General features: G+C 42.2%; 1 protein-coding gene across 3 annotated transcripts in view; it reads left to right on the forward strand.

The window, feature by feature from the left end:
- Window positions 1–17,117, forward strand: part of MFSD2B (MFSD2 lysolipid transporter B, sphingolipid) — a 42,685-nt gene extending 25,568 nt beyond the window's left edge. For 2 of the 3 annotated variants that reach the window (XM_069011696.1, XM_069011697.1), the window contains exons 7-14: window positions 234–324; window positions 419–540; window positions 2,903–2,986; window positions 4,290–4,370; window positions 9,625–9,734; window positions 11,271–11,414; window positions 13,255–13,431; window positions 14,424–17,117. In XM_069011696.1, the coding sequence (XP_068867797.1) occupies window positions 234–324; window positions 419–540; window positions 2,903–2,986; window positions 4,290–4,370; window positions 9,625–9,734; window positions 11,271–11,414; window positions 13,255–13,431; window positions 14,424–14,481 (867 nt within the window). In that variant the 3' untranslated portion in view covers window positions 14,482–17,117. The remainder of the gene's footprint in view (window positions 1–233; window positions 325–418; window positions 541–2,902; window positions 2,987–4,289; window positions 4,371–9,624; window positions 9,735–11,270; window positions 11,415–13,254; window positions 13,432–14,423) is intronic. The other variant, XR_011150058.1, reaches the window with a different exon arrangement.
- The last annotated feature ends 3,999 nt before the right edge of the window (window positions 17,118–21,116 follow it).

A 21,116-nucleotide genomic window follows, 5' to 3' on the forward strand; every position in this document is an offset into this window, starting at 1 on the left:
TTTTCTTCAAGAAATAGATACTTATATGCCCTGAATTTATCCTAAGACAGGTGTGGTTTATAAACAAACTGCAGAAGTGAACATTTTTCAGAGAGGTAGCAGACAGGCAGTTGGCTGTATGCAGATGGGCATTTCTTCATTTGCAGGTGCCTTACCAAGAGGAGACTGAAATTTTCATAATGACATGTCATTCTCCTGTCACCATTTCAAATGTCTTTTTTTCCTTTTGAAAGGCAAAAGTTTACATGATTGCAGCAGGGGTCATAGCAGGTGTATATCTTCTTGGAATTGTCGTTCTTTTTCTTGGAGTAAAGGAAAGGGATGGTAAGTTTCATTTAAATATGCCTTGATTTGATAATAGTTATTTCACATTCCTTTATTGAAAAGATTTTTATTTTATGTATTCTGCTTCTCTTAGATCCTTATGCCTTAAATTCAGACAGAGCAATTCCTTTTTGTAAGGGGCTTGCACTCACCATGAAGCATGGTCCATATGTGAAGCTTACAGCTTCATTTCTTCTCATCTCAACAGCAGTTCAGGTAACTTCAGACCCTCTCAGTCTGTGTGTTGGCCTCATTCCACTCCCAGCACGGGGGAGTCTGAAATGCAAATAACCTTTGGCTGGTGACTGGAGGGGTGATCTAGGGGGTGTTGCCTTCCCCTGTAAATCAGTAGGGAACCAGAGTCCTCTTTTGGGGTCCTGTGTGGCTGGAGATGGTTCTTAAAAAGGAAAAGCAAAGCCAAAGTCATGACCATTTAAAGACTTTTTTTTTTCCTTTTCATTTTTTTTTTTCTCCTTTTCTTTTTTTTTTTCCCTTTCCTTTTCTTTCCTTTTTTTTTTTTTTTCATAAAAGGTGAAGAACTAGTCCTAGTGACCCAGACTGGGTCATTCTGTGTTATCCATCCACAGTCTCCTGTGGTTTCAGTTGCTTAGAAAATGCTTTTTCTCTTCTGTCTGTTCCTCTCTATGTGTGCCCTGCTTTAAACCATTGTCCCTTTCCTTTGCATAGGTGACTGCCCTCAGATAGTGGCTGAACTGGGTCTTGTGGAATCTTTTGTGATGGAAGGCATTAGGTCAGAGTAAGAAGACATCCAAAGGCAGGAGGTCTCTCCTGTGTCAGAGTTAGGTAGAGCTCATTTTGAAATGAGGACCTGCAATTGGATGTGGCTCTCACGAAAAGATGTGGTGCATCCTTCCAGAGAGAGGAGCTGTAGAAAAGCCACTCAGTAAGGAACCCTCACTCCCCATAGCTCCAGGAGGCTTTTTAAGCTTGATTTTTGGCTTTGTTCAACTCAGTGAATGTGTAGTTTTGATGTGAACTTGTACATATCAGTTGAAGTTTACTTTATTTTGAAAAGCAAATAATTATCACATTTTTGGCAAGAGACTCTTAGTCACGTGAGGCATTGATCAAATGAATATCAGGACAGGAGGCAAGAGTACGACATGTAAGAGAGCAGTCTGTGCTCACCAGAAGTCCTGGTGAATTATTAAGTTCCTTATAAGGGCTGCTTAAAAGTTTGTTTGCCAAAGAAGCACTGAACGTTTCTGTTGGCCTGGATTTGGGCACAGCATCTGTTAGTCCTTGCTGGAATACCCAGAGGTGAGAAACAATAGCAGAAGTTATTTCTGCTCATATCTGGGAGCTGGAGGTACTGTGACCAGCTGCAGGGACAGGGAGAAGATGAAAGATGAAAGGTCCCTTATTGTCCACATCCTTCCAGCATCCACTCAGTCAGCAGGGATAGAGAGCACATCTGGTTGCTGGCAGCCAACTACTTGCTGACAACACCCAGAGAGGAAAAGATTTTCTGTCAGTTCATATCTCTTTGTTTTGCTATTTGTGCAGACTGAAGGGAAGGTGTGAAGGGAGGCAGAAGCTGGAAGCTGTGTTACTCCAGCTCAGCCAGCATGAGCAACCCTTGCTGCTGTTATTTGAGGGAGGGACACTGATTTTGTGGAATTTAGAGAATGGATCAGCAAAGGAATGGGGAGGTAAAGATGCGTTGGCATAATTCCAGAATACGATATCCTATGTCTAAAATTAAGGCAGCATAAACAGGGACACAAACTAGGGAAGGCTTTTGTGATAATACAGATGGGATACAACTTTTTGAATATCCTAATTTGTATGCAGATGATTGGCCACCTGTAAGCTACAAGCACACAAAGGAGCAAGAATTGATCATGCTGCTGTGGCATGAGTATAAAATCCTCCTCTGTCACTCCACTTCTGCAGAATTGCTGGAGCTGGCCCTCCATCACATTCAGGTGTTCAGAGTCCCCTGAGTTCTGCAGAAGCACGGTGGTGGCAGTGGCTTCACCTGTCATATAAAATACTGCAGTTAGGTCCTCCCATCTGATGAGGATTCAGACGCAGGGAGATATCTGACCCAAAGCCACACTCCATATCTGAGGCTGCATACAAAACCAGCTGCTTTACCACAGAAAGTTGGCAGGAGTGTTATTGCAGCTGAAAAGTTACTTGTTTCGGAGTCAGAGCTTCTGGAGAAAGATTCATGGTCTTGCTGTGGAAAAGAAAGGGCAGTTTCTTGCAGTAGCCTGTAGCTGTGACAACAAAAGGCACATGGGACACAGGGAATAATGCCTTGAGACAGAATCCTTTCATAGGGCCATTACTGTTTTGGTCAGTTTTATGCTCTGTTAGGTGTGCTTTACCTCTTGTTTGCCCCAGCATTACTGGCATGCTATTCCAGTAATAACGGGACACTTACTGCTTCTTTAAATTGTTGCAAACAAGGGATGAATAAGACTCCCAAATCCTACATTTAACACATCAGTCACCGACTATATTTAACTAATATGGCATGTGATGTCATTTTTGTCTCTTTTTTAAAATTTTCCTTTCTCTTTTGGTGGTCACCAAATGTCTTCAACAGCTGGAGCAGGGCAACTTTGTCCTGTTCTGCACTCACGCTGCCGGCCTCCGCAATCACTTCCAGTATTTGGTGGTGACCATCTTGGTGAGTTGTACTTCTCTCCCAAATGTTACCTGGTTCTCACTGGGCTTTGGCTCAAAGTGACAGAAGACAAGAAGTGTTTTGTGTCTCAGCAGAGCTGTTAGGAAGCTACACTCTCTTTTGCATTGTCTGTTTGAAATAAACTTGGTGTTCCCTACTGCACTTCTAAAAATATAGTGGTTTGGAACTTTTAATTCATTCCTGGTTGTTTTTACCTGTGAGCAATTTTCTGCTCCTATAAAGGGCAAAAGCTGCTTCTAGAAAGGAGGTCTGGAATTTTACCAGCTTTTTCCCTTTCCCCAATTTTATGTGCTGAAAATTAAACAGCATTAATTTTCATATTCATACGCACGACTCTTCTGGGCTAGGCAGCTTGCAAGGATAAATATTTAAAATATCCAGAAATATGAAGATTCCTCTCTAGAGCTATTGGCAGCATGATAAAAAGATCCTTGTACAGAACCTTTTTTCTTGACATGCAGAGATAGAATTCTGCTTGCTTAGGTGATACTTATCCTTTCCCAAATTATAAGACATATCTTTTCCAAAAACATTAAAACCAAGGTGTTGGATAGCAAAAGAGGAGTGTTGGTTATCTTAAGGCTCTGCAAGTGATGGTCACCAAGAACAGAGACGAGACAGTAGAGTTAAAGTAGGCAAAGACTGAAATATAACTGTAACAATTAGATGACATTTAAATAAAGGTATAGTGTAAGGATGCCATTAGTGGCAGTACTTCAGTGCATTGGTACTATGTTGCTTGTGGTTGTTGCTGCTATGGGTGAGTATTTCAGTATCTGAAACAGCAATGTTTACTGCAAGCAGCTATTTCTCTTACAGATTGTTCCTAATAAGGGATATATAGTATGGAATGCTAACTCTAAGTATATCTTAGGATAAGTTTATTTTGCACTTCATCTTTCTTCCTGTACCATGGGGTAGAGCTAAATTCACTCATCATTTGTCAGGTTCAGGCAATGTGGCAAAAGGCATTAGCACAAAGTGTGACTGTTTGCAGTATGTCTGAACCTCAATGACTGAGCACAGCTTTGACTGCTGTGGCTCGCATTAGGAAAGGAAATTTTAAGACACTGTCTTCTGATATTTGACTGTGGAAAACCCTCTCATGTATAGCTTAACAATGAATTTTAAAAAGTCACTCAAAGGATGAGGAAAAACAGTAATCTTCATGTTCACCTTCCTTTCAGGCCTTTATGTACTAGACAAAAAGATGCCTGTGAACTCTATAGCTGAAGAAGGCAGTGGCAGTAAGCACAGTACAGATATGGGTTTTTGTCCCTTGTAGGTATCAGCAGCTGTGAGCGTTCCCTTCTGGCAGAAGTTTCTGCAGAGATTTGGCAAGAAGTGTGCAGCATGTGGGATTTCGGTAAGCAAATCCTCTGAGAAAAAAAATTCTGCTTGTGCTCATTTCATTTGACAACTGGAGCCACTCAGGAGCTCTTTCAAGTGCTTATAAGCTCAATCTATGTGAAATTTTCTCAGTTTCAGAGTTTGTTCTAAATCATTATACCAAATTTCAGACAGATTCCAAGTTTCCAAGGGAAACTTTTGAGAAATGAATTGATGCCATAGGGAGGTCCCAGTTTATTTAAGAATCTGCACAAACTCTCCTCATTTGACTGCTCTCAGAACTGAGCCTTAGTGAAGTTTTATAAATTCAGATCTGAGCTGCCTCACGTTGACAAGTTATCTGTTGTACAAGGCTTGTTTTGTCCTTGTTATATGGTGCTGAGGTGTCTGCACTGGTAATTCAGTGCCAGGCAAGGAAACAAAACTCTGTTACACGTCCTCCTCTAGGAGCACCCCCATCCCTCTGAATAGGGAGGGACAGTTATTAGTGAAGTAACAAAAAAGGTGACCTACCTGAGAAAAGAAGCCTAGTTTAACTGTGACACAACTCTGCAAAGCCAGCTCAGTGAGCCTGCCCTTGTCACTGATGGATTATTTTAAGTCCCTTACTTAGTGCAGACAGCAGCAATTTTCTGTCATCATCCTCGGTGAGTTATTGTATAGGCTGGTTCCTCACCATTTTCCCCCTGTTTACCTTCAATTACTTATGAAAGAGGAAAGAAAAATTGCCTTGTGCACAACAAAGCAGGAGGATTTGAAAAAAACAGCCCAAAGCTATATGTCAAAATCTGAACAAAGCTGAAAAATTTAGGTCTGGTGACAGTTGTTGAATAGCGTTGAACAGGTATAATTTTTGAAATTAAAAGCTGTGTTGGAATGACTTCCAGAGAATCAGAAGTAACTTTAAAACCCAAGTTCCAAATATGCTGAATTGTTATGTTTTTTGAAGTAGGCATCTGGAATCTGAGCCCCATCCTTATTTCTTTTTACCACTTGAGCAAAGAGAATTGCCAAAAGCACTATTGGCCCATTGACTAGACCGGGGAATGCAGATTTCCTCCTTAGGAAATCTCCTCCTCTGTCTACTTGGCTACAAAAAATGCTTTCTTCAACCAACTTGGCTCTATAAATTTAGTTTTACATGACTGGAAAGCCTGTCAGCACCTCTGTAAACATGGTTTAACTTAATTTTACAGTTGAGTTGCTTGACTGTTATGGTCTAAGTGGGGGATGGATTGAAAAAAAAGCCACCTCTCTCTTTCACCTTGTAGACATTTCTCAGGGGACTCAGTGTGTACTCAGTGATGGATTTAGTGTCTGACAATGCATCACAGGAGCTTCCTATACTACCACCTTGTGTGATCTGTACAACTAACCTGTTCTCTCCCACTATGAAATAAAAGCACATCATTTAAGGTTCCTAAGTTTGTCATTGGGGAATGGTCTACTGGAAGGGAAGGAGACAGGGGAGAAAACAAATTTTTCTTCTCTGAAACCTCACTCAGTTTTCAGGGTAAACATGTGATTGGAAATTCAGTTTCCTGAAAGAAATAGTCACAGTGCTCCAGACTAATTTTTCCTGTTAAGGTGATTCTAATGTTGAAGAGAACCCTGAAAGAGGTTAGAAGCTGGTAGATAAGCAACAAGAATCTTGGCTTTCTTCCACTGATATTTCTCCCTTTTTACCCATTCCTCCACAAGACGTGGCCAACAAGTCTAACTACTGATTAAGTATATAAAGACTTTTTGGAATTATCAGGAATTATCCTGCTCCTGAGTAGGATCCTTGATAGCATTCTTCCCACAACCAGGTTGGTGCACAGGCTAGAAATTATTCTCTTCTATTTATTTCCTTCAGCTTCCACATGCTGTATTCATTTAGGTGTCTGCTCTGCCCTCATGGAGCAAGCATTGAACTTACATTCAGTAAGTCTCAGATGGTGACTGGAGGTGAAGTTGTCATGAGAAATTTTTAGAAGTGTGGTGTCTTCTTGGTTCATAGTTTTGGCAAGGTGTCTAAAAGCAGAAGATGGCTCTCTCCCACAACTCCAGCTTCCATCCTAGCCAATAATACCTTCTGGCTGTGGGTTTTGGAGGATTTAGTAAAAATAAAAACACCTCCTCACAGATATGCAATTGTTTACTTGCCGTCTATGAGCACTGTGCAGCATGGAGAGATGCCTTTGGATGAGTCCTGGCTCTGCAGCCCTGTTTCCACTCTCCCATCCTGTTTCCACTCACATCCTCCCTGCACCTTTTCCTGATTTGCCCTTCATAATGTGCTGCTGCACAGACCAGTACCACCTTCAGCATCCCAGCAGGGTCACCTTCCACAGTGCTGCCAGGGAACGGATGGAAGGCATGGGATAACTGTAGGATATTGTTTATAACTCAGAGGGCAGCAGCCCTGTGATGAGGGAGCAGATGCCAATAACAGAGTATTTGCTTTACAAGTAAGAAAGAAGGAGCTGCATTAGCTGTTTATTGCAGTGGGAGCACTGCCCCCACGACTGCGCTGCCGCTGTGCGAGCAAGACTTTAGGGCATTGTAACCTCAGTCCTGCTGGCCCTGCTTCTCTTTCTCTAGGAAATTACAGTTACAATGATTATTATTATTGATCTAGAATTTTGTTTAAGTGCTTTGGTTTCTGAGTGGGTGCCCCTTGTGGAGCATAAGGCAGTCATAAAATTGCTTATAGACAACATAAAATCTTGTATTGCTGGAGTGCTCTCTTGTGGTGAAATAACGATTTTGCCACAACACTGGGCTAATGCAAGGATTATCTGCCTGTGCTGGGAACTTGCAGTCAGGAAAGGTTATTTTCTGCCTCCTTAGCTTGGGAGCAAATGCTTTAGATGGGAAATGCATTTAAAACATAAACATAATGGATTAGGCTCCAGGACTCCCAGAATCACTTATCATACAGAACTGTAAATAGCAGTGCTTAGGGGAATCACTCTCTGTGAAAGCTCTTCTCATACCCTCAGCTCCCAACCTGCACATGTAGAGGATTGAAACACTTAATGTTAAACTAATCCCCCATCATTAAAAAGCCCTGTAGATAAGCCCCTGGTTCAGGATTCTACATGTGCTGCTGTGCCTGTTCACAGGCGTGGGAGATGGAGCATATGATGGGTATAGGACAGCTGGGCAGTAGGCATTCAATCAGCATTTAAAATAGTGGATTTTCAATCCTGTAAGCCCATTGCTTCAAGTTGAAGTTGAAGAAATCTAGTGACTATGACTACTGCCAGAACACAAATCCCAAGCATCCCAAATTAATTTGGTTTTGAGGGTAACCTCTGTGACTTGGCATGCAATGTCTTGGGTGGATCCAGCTGTGTAGAGTGGAGTAAAACACCCTGAATTTTGGGTTTAGTTATTGCTGAGTATGTATATGGCTTTAAAGGAGTCATTGGAAATGAAAGCAAATTCTTCCTCATTCAGGACTGAAGGTGATCTGTGAAATGGTATATTTACAGTTTAAAATGACCACTGAAGCCCTGCTACTCCCCTTGAAATGCAGTGTGAGGATGTTTTAAGGCATCGTCTCTAATAGTAAATTAAATAGTTCCACTGGCCTAAAATAGAAATTGACATTTGGTCATCTCTGTTACTCAACTGGCAGAAAAATCTTTGCCTAAGCTGATTAGCAGTCTCCCAAGAATTATCAGTGTTCATGGATAAAGGAAGAGCAACTGACAGTATCTACCTGGATTTATGCAAAGCATTTGATGCTGTCCTGCATGACATCCTTGTCTGTAAGCTGGAGAGGCATGGATTTGGTGGATGGACCACTCAGTGGATAAGGAATTGGCTGGATGGTGGCACCCAAAGAGTTGTAGTCAATGGTTCAATGTCCACGTGGAGACCAGTGAGGAGTGTCATCCCCAGGGGTCTGTATTGGGACTGGCTCTCTTTAACATCTTTGTCAGTGACATGGACAGTGGGACTGAGGCACCCTCAGCAGGTTTGCTGGTGACACTGAGCTGTGTGCTGCAGGTGACACACTGGAGGGAAGGGAGGCCATCCTGAGGGACCTGTACAGGCTTGAGAGGTGGGACTGTGGGAACCTCATGAAGTTCAGCAAGGTCAAGTGCAAGGTCCTGCACCTGGATCAGGGCAATCCCAAGCACAAATACAAGATGGGTGGAGAATTGAGAGCAGCCCTGAGGGGAAAGAAACGGGGGTGTTGGTTGACAAGACACTCAAGATGACGCAGCAATGTGCACTTGCAGCCTGCAAAACTGAACGCTTCAAAAGCAGCGTGGGCAGCAGCTGAGGAAGGTGATTCTGCCCCTCTGCTCCACTTTTGTGAGCACCCTCCTGCCATGCTGCATCCAGCTCTGGGACCTACAACCTCAGAAGGACATGGACCTGCTGGAGTGAGTCCAAAGGAGGACCACAAAAATGATCAGAGGGTTGGAGCACCTCTCCTATGAAGACAGGCTGAGAGAGCTAGGTTTGTTCAGCCTGGAGAAGAGAAGGCTCTGGGGAGACCTTAGAGGCCCTTCCAGTGCCTAAATGGGCCACAAGAGAGCTGGAGAGGGACTTCCTACAGGGGCATGGAGTGATAGGACAAAGGGGAATGGCTTTAACCTGACAGAGGGTAGATTTAGATTAGATTCTGGGAAGAAATTTTTTGCTGTGAGGGTGGTGAGGCCCTGGCAGAGGTTGCCCAGAGAAGCTGTGGATGCTCCATCCCTGGAAGTGTTCAAGGCCAGGGCTTGAACACTTAGATGGGGCTTGGAGCAAGCTGGTCGAGTGGAAGGTGTCCCTGCCCGTGGCAGCGGGGCTGGAACGAGATGATCTTTAAAGGCCCCATCCTAACCAAACCATTCTGTTATTCTACCTGGGCACAGTTTGGGAATCAACCACTTGAGGGCTCTTTACAAAAAGTATTTATATGGCCGTAGGTCTTCTGGAGACCATGAACGTTTAGGAGTATGAATGTGGCCAGGGTCTGTGTGTTGGCTTCAAGACTGGTAAATAGGCTCTTGGTTCTGCTTAATTTACTTGTTCAGTTGTAGCCCTAATACTGCTGACAGAGATAACACTACTACCACTTGTCCTACTTTTCTCCAATTATTCTGGATAGTTAAGTACAGACTCAGGGCTCTTTGGAAATGCTATTTCACCAAAATACTGAAGTATGAGACATTGCTGTGTGTGAACTGTTCTGTAACATAGTTTTGTATTTGGAAGGGAACAATCTGTATAGCATTGAGCAGTGCATGCTGAAACTCAGATATAATGCTTTTCTTCTTCAGTGGATGATTCCTTTTGCAGTCATGTTAGTGACCATTCCAAACCTGATCCTGGCGTACTTCGTGGCCTTCATCTCTGGTCTGAGCATTGCAGCATCTCTTCTGTTGCCATGGTAGGAGAATTTTACATTTGAGGTGGGGAATGAATGTATTTTTGCGTTAAATGTATGTACTACTCCATGGAATTTGCCTCTGAAAGAGGCAGAATATGGCAAGAGTCACATCTTCCAAGAATCTTTTTTTGGTTTTATACTGGATGCTATTTGCAATGATGTGAGCTTGGTTGCCCTGTTGTTAACAGATTACATCTACTGTAACTGTAGTTGCTCTTTGTACATAAGAGTACATAAATTAATCAATAATCTAAGTAACTATAGAATGTGTGATAACATTGCTTCAGGAATTATGAAGTTAGGCAAATCAGTTAATGCTGAGCAATTAAGAATGTAGCAGAGGACACAGAAGGGAAACTATGTCTAACCTTATTTTTTATAAGGGCACATAGTTATACAACAGGGGGTAATGGCTTTAAACTGAAAGATGATAGATTTAGATTATGTTTTAGAAAGAATTTCTTTACTGTGAGGATGGTGAGGCCCTGGCACAGGTTGCCCAGAGAAGCTGTGGATATCCCATCCCTGGAAGTGTTCAAGGTCAGGTTTGATGGGGTTTGGAGCAACCTGGTCTAGTGGAAGGTGTCTCTGCCCATGGCAGGGGGGTTGGAATAAGATGATCTTTGAAAGTCTCTTCTAACTCACACCATTCCATGATTCTGTGTATCCCTGCTTGAGCTGTCCTCTGTTACAGATCAGAGAACACAAGGTTATTGTTAGGTTATTAAAAGAAACCAAGAATTAAGGTTCTTTGCACTTGAGGACTGAAAATAAGTGCAGAAAAACTACTCAAAGATGAGCATGGCAGGACATTTCCTCTTCAGATTAAATAATTATTATTGAGGTCACATTAACCAGAAAGCAAGACCATTGCTGAAGGCACTGTTTTTCATAATCTGTCTGTAGAATGCCCTGAAAACTCCAAGAGATCATGGCATACATAGTTTGAAATAAGTTGTCAAACTACATAAGCTTTTCTGCACAGAGGCTGAGAAGCCCTTTTTTCCAACTGTAAATGATTACATATATTAGAAATAAAACGTCAATTCGCAATTGACATTTGAGCAGCTTCCATTCCAATTCCCCATTACCAAATTCAGTCTCTTTGAAGTAGAGAGAGAATGGGTTTCATTTGGTCTCTGAAAATGTTTTTACCTTGTCAAAAGAGTTATTTCAGAGTGCAACTATTCAGAGATTCAGAGTCCCTTGAAATATTATGAAACGTGGGGTTTTTTGTTGCTCTTTTTTTAACATCACAACTTCTGATTGGAATGACAGGCAGACCAGGAAATTCTGTCACCTCTCAAGTGTTTGATGGCTTTTCTGTGGTTTTCTACATTTTAATATGTGGCCATGCTTTTCTTACACATTTTTTGCCCTCCTTTCCAGCAGTAGAACCTTTTGAACTGATTCTTTCATGTGCATGACTACATCAATCAGCTTAAAAATGGAGGAGGGCTGTGCTCTATTTCATTAAGTTTGGACTTTGAAAAGAAATTTTGGCTTGAGTTTTTCTTTTATCTGGCTCACTTCTAGGTCAATGCTGCCTGATGTTGTTGATAACTTTCGCCTGCAGAATCCCCATGGAAAAGGACATGAAACCATTTTCTATTCTTCTTACGTTTTTTTTACCAAGATGTCAGCAGGAATTGGCTTAGGAATTTCTGCAGCAGGACTGGAGTAAGTAACACTGTGTTTCCACTTAGTGGATCTACTCTGAAAGCGTTCTGAGGTTACAGCACTTTTACCTTGTGGAGTTAATTGCCTTCATGCCCTGAGCTTGAAAGTGCCAGCAGCTCCAGATGGCTGACCACTAAAGACAGGATTGTTGCCATCTAGGCCAGACAACTGAGCATTAGGTTACCTGCCCTGACATGTTTCTGTTCAGAAAAACCTGACTTTCCTTTAGATTTTCCTCTTTTCAATTACTCATGTAAATTTTAGTGGCTTATATGAATAAAGAACTAAATATAAAGTGCAGCAGATGAAGTTCCCCCACAGGTGATACATCTGCTTTGTGCATTCCCTGTTGCACCTGGACTGGACTATCTCTATGAGCTTGTAAGTCTTTACATGGATTTGAGTGCTTTCAGGGGTGCCAGCTGCCTCTTCAGCATAAAAGGATCATTTCATAAATGGATCAATTCCTGCACGGTTTTAGGGAGCTGGGTACTGATCAGAGCCAGGAACAGCCTTCCTCACGGCTCTGTCCATCACCTAGACCATGTCACTTTGGGAGATGGTTTATGGTCTCTTTCCACTTTGCCTTGTCTGTTCTGACCAGACTGAGAAAGTGGCCAGGCATCCCCTGCCCTGCCTTTGTGCAAGACCTGGCAGAAAGGGCCTGTGCCTGTCCCTGCTGCAGCACACAATAAACACTTAGAAGGGAAATCTAGCCCTTGACTCCAGATTAGGTTTTGGTAACCAGAATGTTATGCTTTGGGGCCTTGAGCGGAAATTGCTAAATAACAGGCAATGCTTGGCTGAACATTTTGGGCTTAGGAATTTTAGCTGCTTATTGCTAAAACCCTCAAACAATTCACTGTTCCCCAATTAGCCCCTTTTCAATTGCATTCCAGTTGGGTCCCAGCAATTTGCCAAAGCAGATGTTTGTGGGAGAACACAGAAGAAAGAGTGATGCCAAATGAGCTGTAGCTTTCATTAGGTGGATGTTCAGAGGAAAAACTCATTCCACAAATTTGGAATAGGAATTTGAGTATATCAGCAGTTGTGGGACTGCATGGAAGCCCTGAATCAATGAAGTGTGTGTACCTAACTCTGAGCACTTGAGTAAATTTGTCTATCTTGAGACGAGTGCTTAAGTGTGTGTTTAAATTAAAGTTAATTATTGCTGTTGAAATTGGTCAAATTACTTGCATGCTTTTAAAGCAGAGCTTGAATAGTTTGCTGAATATTAATAGGAAACATATAAGAGATTAACTTCACAGAACCACAGAATGACAGAATCACAGAATGGGTAGGGCTGGAAGGGACCACAGTGGCTCATCTGGTTCCAACTTTCTTTGCTTAAGCAGGGTCATCCCAGAGCACATGGCACAGGATTGTGTCCAGATGGTTCTCGAATATCTCCAGTGAGGGAGACTCCACACCCTCTCTGGGCAATCTGTTCAGTGCTTGGTCATTGCACAGGAAAGAAGTTCTGCCTCATGTTCAGGTGAAACTTGCTGGGCATCAGTTTATTTCCTTACATGGGATTCCACAATCCTTTCTTTAAAAGTATGCAAGTAATTTGACCAATTTCAACAGCAACAATTAACTTTAATGTTATATATAATAACAAGAAATGCAGGTAAGAGGTGATGCAGTTATCTGAAGTCAAGCACAAAAATGAGGTTTGAAAAACATGATTTGAAATGTAGTGGGAAGAAGGAAAAAAGAGAGGTTTAGGGGAAATGGGAGGAAAGTCTTGAAGAGTGTTGGGGGAGAGAAGGAAGCCTTCAGGTGAACAGCAGCCTTTTAGCTTTGGACATACACACACCACTTGTTTCCATTTGTTTAGGTTTACTGGATACAAGCCAGGGATATGCAGACAGTCAGATGATGTGATCCTCACTCTGAAACTCCTCATTGGAGCAGTCCCTGCCATCCTCATCCTTTTAGGTTTATTTATACTCCTTTTCTACCCGATCACTGAAGAAAGTCGGAAAGAAACAAAGCTTGCCCTTGAAGAGCTAAGGTAGGTTTGGACTGGCAGTAAAACAGCAGCAACACCACCACTGCACCTCTTAATGGGAAAATTATTGTTTTATAATAAGAATATAGATATTCCTTACAACAAAATAAACCAATGGGCTCTTAGTCAAATTATTAATGGAATGGTGCCATGACATGTTCGAGTATCTCTTTTTTTGTAGTGCAGTACAACCTGCTTAGAGGACCATTTATCAGAAATTTCAGCTGCTCTATTTTACTTTTTCTCTGGAGTGGCTCACAAAGCACTATTGTGGTACATTGTTTCAGGCCAGAAATGAGGAATATTCTACATAGATTAAATTTCTGGGGAAAATGTGAATAGTTACAATTTACTTTTATACAGAAGAAAATTATACTGTTGACTGCATTCTTGGTGTTTATGGAATACAAGAAATATCCAAACCATTTAGAGGCGTAGGCAGAAAAGACTGTGGGAGAAAAAGAGAGATCAGCTTTGAGCTATTCTTTCTCCTATTACACTATCACTCTCATTCCTCCCTTTTTCTCCTCCAAAGAAAATCTTGTCTAGCTCAAATTCATTCACCTCTGTCAAGTCTTGAGTCCTTGACATATGTAAGGACACTCCTGGCAGACTGATGGGTAAAATACCAAAAAAATAGGCTGTTACTCTGTCTTGATTTTATTATCCCAATTTACTGGAACTGGGAATTGATTTCCATGCTAAGGAATCAATTCTAAGACCTAAGCATGAGTGTCTGGGACCAATTCATGCCCTAAGATATCCAAGATATGTGCGTGGGGTTGGCAGATATGACACAGGCCTCTCTGCAGACTGGAGGAGACAGGGTAAACAATCTAAAATGGGACTGGTCCCTCTGTTCAGGAACTTCAGTGTCCAGAACAACCACACCTTGCTGGAGGTTCTCAGCTGTTTGAGATTGCCATACTCAGCTTGATTAGTCAGCAGTGAAAGACAGAAGTGTGTTCATGTATCATTTGTTCTGCTTTTAACAGGAGGAGCCATCAAAGCACAGATAACTTGGGCAGCCACAAAAAGGACACCTCTGTCTGAAAGCTCTGAACTTTCCAAATACAGGCTCACATCCCACCAAAAAACTCTGTGAGAGTTTCCCAGGTCATTTTTCTGCTCACGTTTTATCAAAAAGGACAAAGGATGATTCTGATATAGTCAGTAATGAAATCAAGAGAGGACACCTTTGTGCAAATATATACCTAACTCCATGCACTGTGCTAAAAAAGACATTACACACACTCAGAATGCAAGCTATTGAAGGCTTGGGGGTTTTTTGTTTGTTTTCCAACGATTAATGGGAAGCTGTGATCTTGTTCATGGGAGATTTTATGCATTTATAGGTCAAGGGGAAAAAAAGTGTAAATGTGACCAGAGAATTTTTGAATGTTCTGAATTGGAAAAGACTCACAAGGGTCATGGAGTCCAATTCATGATGCACCACCCAAATATTAACTCACAATATACTTCACCCTTGGAGGCTGGGGTGGCTTTTGAGCACAATCTCTACCTATAAATTGCACACTATTGTGTTTGGAAAGCACTTGGGAACCTGAAGTATACTATATGAAGTTAGGATTTCTTTTGTTTTGAAATGAAACAAATCACTGGTGCGGACATGTTTTGATGATTTTTTTTCCATTTTTTTAAAAGAGATTTTGAGGTAATTTAAGTTTATAGACTCTGTAAGAAGTACAACCCTACATTTCCCACTACCCATGTTTCTTGCTTCTGAAACCTATAAACTGATCTCTGTCAGAGAATGAAAACATTTTCAAAATCAGCATCTCCCCATAGGATATACAAAATCAGTAGTCCCTTCCCAAAATTTTGTAATTTAAATATCTTTGAATTTTGGCCTTTAAGTAATCATGATACCCATTTCTCACATGGTGTAGGCTCTCTACCTCAGGAAACACCACGGCATGGGTATTAATCTCAGCTTGCACCTATTTTGTAATAATGAGGCTACACCTGCCTTTTAAAGGGTGTTTTTTTCAGTTAGGGATGGTATCGTGCTTTAGATACATCAACTGGAACCTCATTTCTAGATGTACACTGTTGAGCACAATTTTTATATGAAAGACACACCAAACCTCAGGCACCTTCTGGAGCACTGCAGTTTAGATCTGTTCATTTCTGGCTTCTGTAGTCAGTGCAGGTACAGAGACCTCCAGAAAATGGCTCCAAGCTTAAGCTAAAATGATTGGGTTCTGAGGACATATATAAATCTGAAAGAGGGAGGAATCCAAGAGGTTTGTTCACCTTGAAGAAATTAGCAAAACGCAAGACAAGACAGGAATTTCATTCCACTGCCTTCACTGTGTGTCTCTGTGAGAGGTGCCTTTTTGCTGTACCAGAAGTGCCTTTGGAGGATGGGCTTGCTGCTGCTAGGGAGCACCTGGAGAAAGTGGAAGTGGCCACCTGTAATGTGCTCAGGGCCATCTGGGAAGTGGCTCACAGTGCTGGGACTGGAAACTGAGAAAGCTTTTGCTGAAGGGCACTGTGAAGTAAAATCAATGCAACCATGGAGTGTCTCATTAAGTTTGGTACTGAAACCTTGTCAGGCAAGTTTGAAGTCAAAGGCCTTATGAACTGTCCTAATTCAGCAAAATACTTAATCATGAGGAGCTTCTAAGGACATATTTTGAGTGTGTGTGGGTAAAAGTTAACTGCATTTAAGATTTCTGTTGAGTTTCCATCTAAGGCTGGGGTTTTTTGGTTTTTTTCTTGTTTCGGTTTTTGGACAAACCAAGATTGGTATGCCTGGGGCATATGCATTTACAACAATAAAAATCTTAAGCCTGTTTACAATTTTGAGTCTGATGGAATTGAAATAGCAGATTTGCTGCATTTGGAAGTAGGTAAGTTATGTAGCAATATTACATAGCTCCAAAACATCACAGAGAACAGTTTAGGGCATTCGATTTATTCTGTAATATTTGGGTATTTCTGAATAGTCATGTTTAAAAATAACCAGAAGCCCCAGTAAAGGCTGTTAATGTTTTTTAATGGGTTATGTTTTCAGCTGTTACAAAGCTGTAGCTACAAGGCAATGAGTCTGTGTTGGTTTATATAAACTGAATATGTAGCCCAGCAATAAAAGGGCTGCAGAAACTGCTGGCTGGGGTTGAGTGGAGTCATTTGAATGTGGCTTAAGCTATTATTTCTAGATCAGTTGTGGCAGTTGCCTCTAAAACTATGTAACAGCCAGTCTGAATTCAGACTCTTGCAAGGTAAACTTGGTTGATTATAAACTGGTTTTTTTCTTCTCCAGAGAGACAATGTGATCTTTATCTCACTGAAATGTACTCAGTCCTCACTTTGCATATGGTAGCAGCAATGGGAACTGCCAAAAGAAAAGAGAAAGCTTCTGTAGATTAAGTGAAGCAGACTATTTTTCTATTTTGAAAATCTCATTATTTTATTTCACTATCAGAGTTGTAATTTTGTTGAGAAAATGGATGTATTTTTGTAAGTCAAATGAATGGATGATTAAGTGCAGGATAAGATTATTTTTGTAACTTTCTTTTCTTAGGGCTCAGTGTTGGTGCAGTAAAATGAATGAGATTTGTATGTCTCCTTGTCAGTTTTAAATGATGTCTATGCCTTATATTCAGGCATGTGACTGAATGACTCATGTTCAGAATATGTGACTGAAAGAAGCAAATTCTTATGTTGACAACCATTCGGATTAAATGCTAATCTGATGTAAACCTTTTGCCTTCCTGCTGATTGGCAGTAACGGGGCCAGGTTCAGTCTCCAGGGGTTCTCCTTCAGGTAATATCCAAATACAGTAATAAGAATATGGGAGATTGGATTAAACCAGCTGGGTGCCTAATGGACAGCACTTCCCCACCTGCACACCGGCAATTCCAACAAATAGAGGAAGAAAAGAGAAGGGTAACAGAGTTAAGTGTCACTGGGTAGTGCTCTGTAATGCAAATCATGTCCAATTCCTTGTCCTTGCTGAGTGTAGCAAGGGCAGCCCAAATCTTCCACACTGGGCTGGTTACTGGCAGTCAGTAGCTGAACTGGTCACCAGTCATAAAATCATGGAATCACTACAGTTACAAAAAACCTTTAAGATCATCAAGTCTAACCATCAACCCAGTCTTTTCTTCCCAGTTTGATCCTCTTTCCTGCCTAACAATATTGCTGAAACCTTCCAAGGTTACCCGCATCCTGAGAGTTCCTGCTGGTGATCAGGTAACCCCATATCCGAGCTGCTGTTCCCACCAGGCACTGATGGAGAGGATGCTGGGGGCCCCCAGCTGTGCCTCCAAGTTCCCCTCCTGCCTCACGGTCCCCTGCCTGCCCCTGAGCTCACTGACCAGCCTTGGCTTAGCTGGATTAGTTCCCTTGTGTTGAGTCCCCCACGTTAACAGGTGGACACTACCTTGGACATCTGTCCCTGGGGAGTCCCTGAAGGCTGAGACCTTCTGCGTCAGGTCACTGGATTTTCAGGAAAGGCTCTGAAGTTCTGAGTACTAATTCCTTAAGTCACTCCTGCACTTTAAAAGAATTGCTACTTGATTCAATCCTTTCTGCATCCTCTCATCTTTATTCACCTTCAGCATTCCAAGGAAAGTAGTTAAAGTGGATAACATCTTAAAGCAAACTGCTTTTTGGTTCAGAGTTCGTTTCCAAGTATCACTTGTTCACCTTCTTCTCTGCTTGCCTTTCTGGGCTGCAGACAGAAAGCACAGAATTAAATCAAGCTTCTTGAGAGGAGGAGTTTCCACCAGGGAAACTCATGTCCTTTCAGGCCTGGTATCTGTTGTCCAGCTCTAAGATGAGGAAGAGAGAGCAAGTTAGCTCAAAGTCCCATACAAGAGACTACAGCTGTTTAGTGGTCAATCATATACCTCAGATAAATTTCATATCATAGTTACGTAAAAACAGTCTCAAAATGTTACAATAGCTTTTTCCTTAAGAAAACTTCTAGACTGATTGATAGGAAGGTCAGTTGGATTCATACAACTGGTGGGTGCAGGAGGGAATTTTGTTTTCGTGCAATTTCACTGTAGGTTTTTTTTTACCTTTATTCTCTGCAATTCCACAGTTCAGATGTTCAGCAAGAGTGCTGAGTATGGTTACAAGAATGTGTGTATGCTGTAGGCTTAAAGTATGAAATCAGGTGGCTTTCACTTCACAAAGCACCAAACCTGCTGCACAAACCAGATGCTAACTCACTGAGAAGCTTCACTCAAAAGATGAAGCGGCAGCATCTGTCTGTCCCCGAGGCAGAGAAGGAAACTTTTTGCTATGTTGCACCTGAGAATTTGCAGTCTCTGAAGACACAAACGGGCACGACAGAGCTGAACAAAGAGAGGGCACTTTTAAGCTGTGGCACTTTTCAGAGGGGTTGGGTCCTCAGTACCACTTAGAGACGTTAGACAGCAGCAGCCTCTAACCCCAGCTGGAGAGCAGCAGCACTGCTGGCTGACAGGGAAACGTGTTTGCTCTGAAAGTGTGGAAGCAGAACTAAACCTTATTTCCTGATCTATTTCTTATCCCAAATGATCTTAGATGAGACTATGACTTTCAGCTACACCCTTCAGCTGCATGTCCTCACTTTTGCTGTGCCCTGCTGTAGATGGTGAGGAAGGATTGCTCAGGTCTCATGGAACTGATGGTCGTTTGCTCAGCTTCACTGATAAAGCTCCACTCTGGAGGCCCAGCACCCATCCCCTGCCAGGCTGTTTTTGCTGATATACGTGGAATCATCATGGAATTTCATCTGTTTTACCTAGAGGATGTTTTTGCCTGCCTAGGGCTTGTCACCGTGATGATGTAACAGGTTTACATTGGCTGAGAAGTTTCTGTTCAAACTGGCTGCAGCCCACGAAGGTTTCCCTTGTGTTTCCAAAATAAACTCGCTCTTTGGTCACCTTCAAAGTCATGGAATGAAATCTGCACATTTCGACATCCAGCAGGTTCAGCAATTCCCACAGTTGCTGGCTGCGTTGGATCGTGAGTCTCAGTGCACAGAAGTACCTGCTGACATCAGTGGGATGAAGCAGCTGCCCCAGACTCCTGGCAAAGTCTCAGCTGGGCTGAGCTGGCCAAGCAGAGAGAATGGGCAACTCCAGAATTCCCAAAGGGGCTTGTAGGCGTGAAAGAAAAGCCATAAGAGAAGAAAGTTCCTTAAAACCCTGCAGTCTTCTTTTAGAGATTCTTGGATTAGGCTTGGTACTTTTTCAATGATTTGGGCCTTCTTTTAACATTCAGCTTTGGTGCAGATAATCCTGTAAGTTTAGAAATGGCCTTTTGATTAGAAATCAAGCAGCCCTGACAGTAAATACTTGGGGGTGTTGGTTGACACATGATTCCGTGTGTCTTGGGGTGACTTTATGACGTGTATCCCATATCGCTGCCCTATGCCCAGAAATTAAGTTTTCTGCCTTTCTGTGCCTTTAAACTGAGCCTGAGAGGGGGAAGGAAAAACTGAGCAAAACTTTTTCAAAGCAGTTTGCAGCTTGTTCAAGGTCACACAGAGACAGCGACTTTTTTTCAGCTGCGGCAGGAGAGCGGGAGGGAAGGGAAGCACCCGGCTTGCTTTTCTTTCCAGTCGGCTTTTAGCAGGTTTTTTCCTCAACTCCTTTTCCTCCAGAGGGTTGAACTTTGTTTTCCTGGGGCTGTGTTTTTTTCCTTTTCTCTCTGCTGGACTGTTTCAACATCAGAATACATTGGGAGGACTTTCCACCGAGGCCTTGGCCCTGGAGGTGGGCCCACCACCCCGTCCCAGCTCCAAGGAGGGGGAGAGAGAGATCTATGGAAGGACTCTGAAATTTTCCCAGGTTTCTCTCAGCAGATCGAGAGGTTTTATTATTTAGCATCATTATCTTTTTCCTGTGTGTTTGTTAAATAAATAGTTTTTATCTCTTTCACTTTCCTTCGAGGAAAATTTATTTTTTCCTGAACCTGGTGGGGGAGGGATGGTCGTGACCTGCCTTCTCTCAGAGGATATATTTCTAAATTTGGCCAAAATGGAACACCGTGATTCCATGAAATAAGCAAGTCTCTTAACATAAGGATTTCATTCTTCCAGTATTTCTAGGGTTATATTTTAAATGCAGCATTTGTCCACATGCAGAGAACATACCATAAAGAACCAGTGTAATCTGTTGACCAAACTATTAAGAGCTTTTAGCAGGTGTCGTGCACTTGCTGTGTCTGCTCCAGTTACCCCACACAGCAATGTCCTGTGCATAGCTAAGTCCTTGGTGGTCACCTGGGGAGCTGGAAGAACTCCACAGATTGGTGCAACCTGAGATGAAGCACACTTCTGGTGGGAGGCACTGTCTTTTGTCAATCTAATACAAATAGTAACAATTCCACAATAAGCAGCTAGTTTTTATACACTGTTTGGCTGCGTAACAAAATTACAGAAGCAGCATTTGAGGCGTGAGAAATTCAAGGTCAAGGCGTTCTGCAGAGCCAAGAGCGCACAACCCTAACCATCTCCTCCCATGGGTTAGTGGGATGTTGGAACCAGGAACAAGCATGAAAAAGAACTATCAGGCAGCTTGAAAAAAACATGGACCATCCCCAGCATCCAGCCTGCTTTGAACCCACACCCAGTGCTGACGCTCTGGATTCAGTGACTTTCTGGTAAGGAGAGGTGTAATCATGGTCCACCTTCTGATTAAACAGTGACAATTACTGAGAA

This window comes from Aphelocoma coerulescens, chromosome 3, assembly GCF_041296385.1.
Source record: "Aphelocoma coerulescens isolate FSJ_1873_10779 chromosome 3, UR_Acoe_1.0, whole genome shotgun sequence".
NCBI classification, from domain to species: Eukaryota; Metazoa; Chordata; class Aves; order Passeriformes; family Corvidae; genus Aphelocoma; species Aphelocoma coerulescens.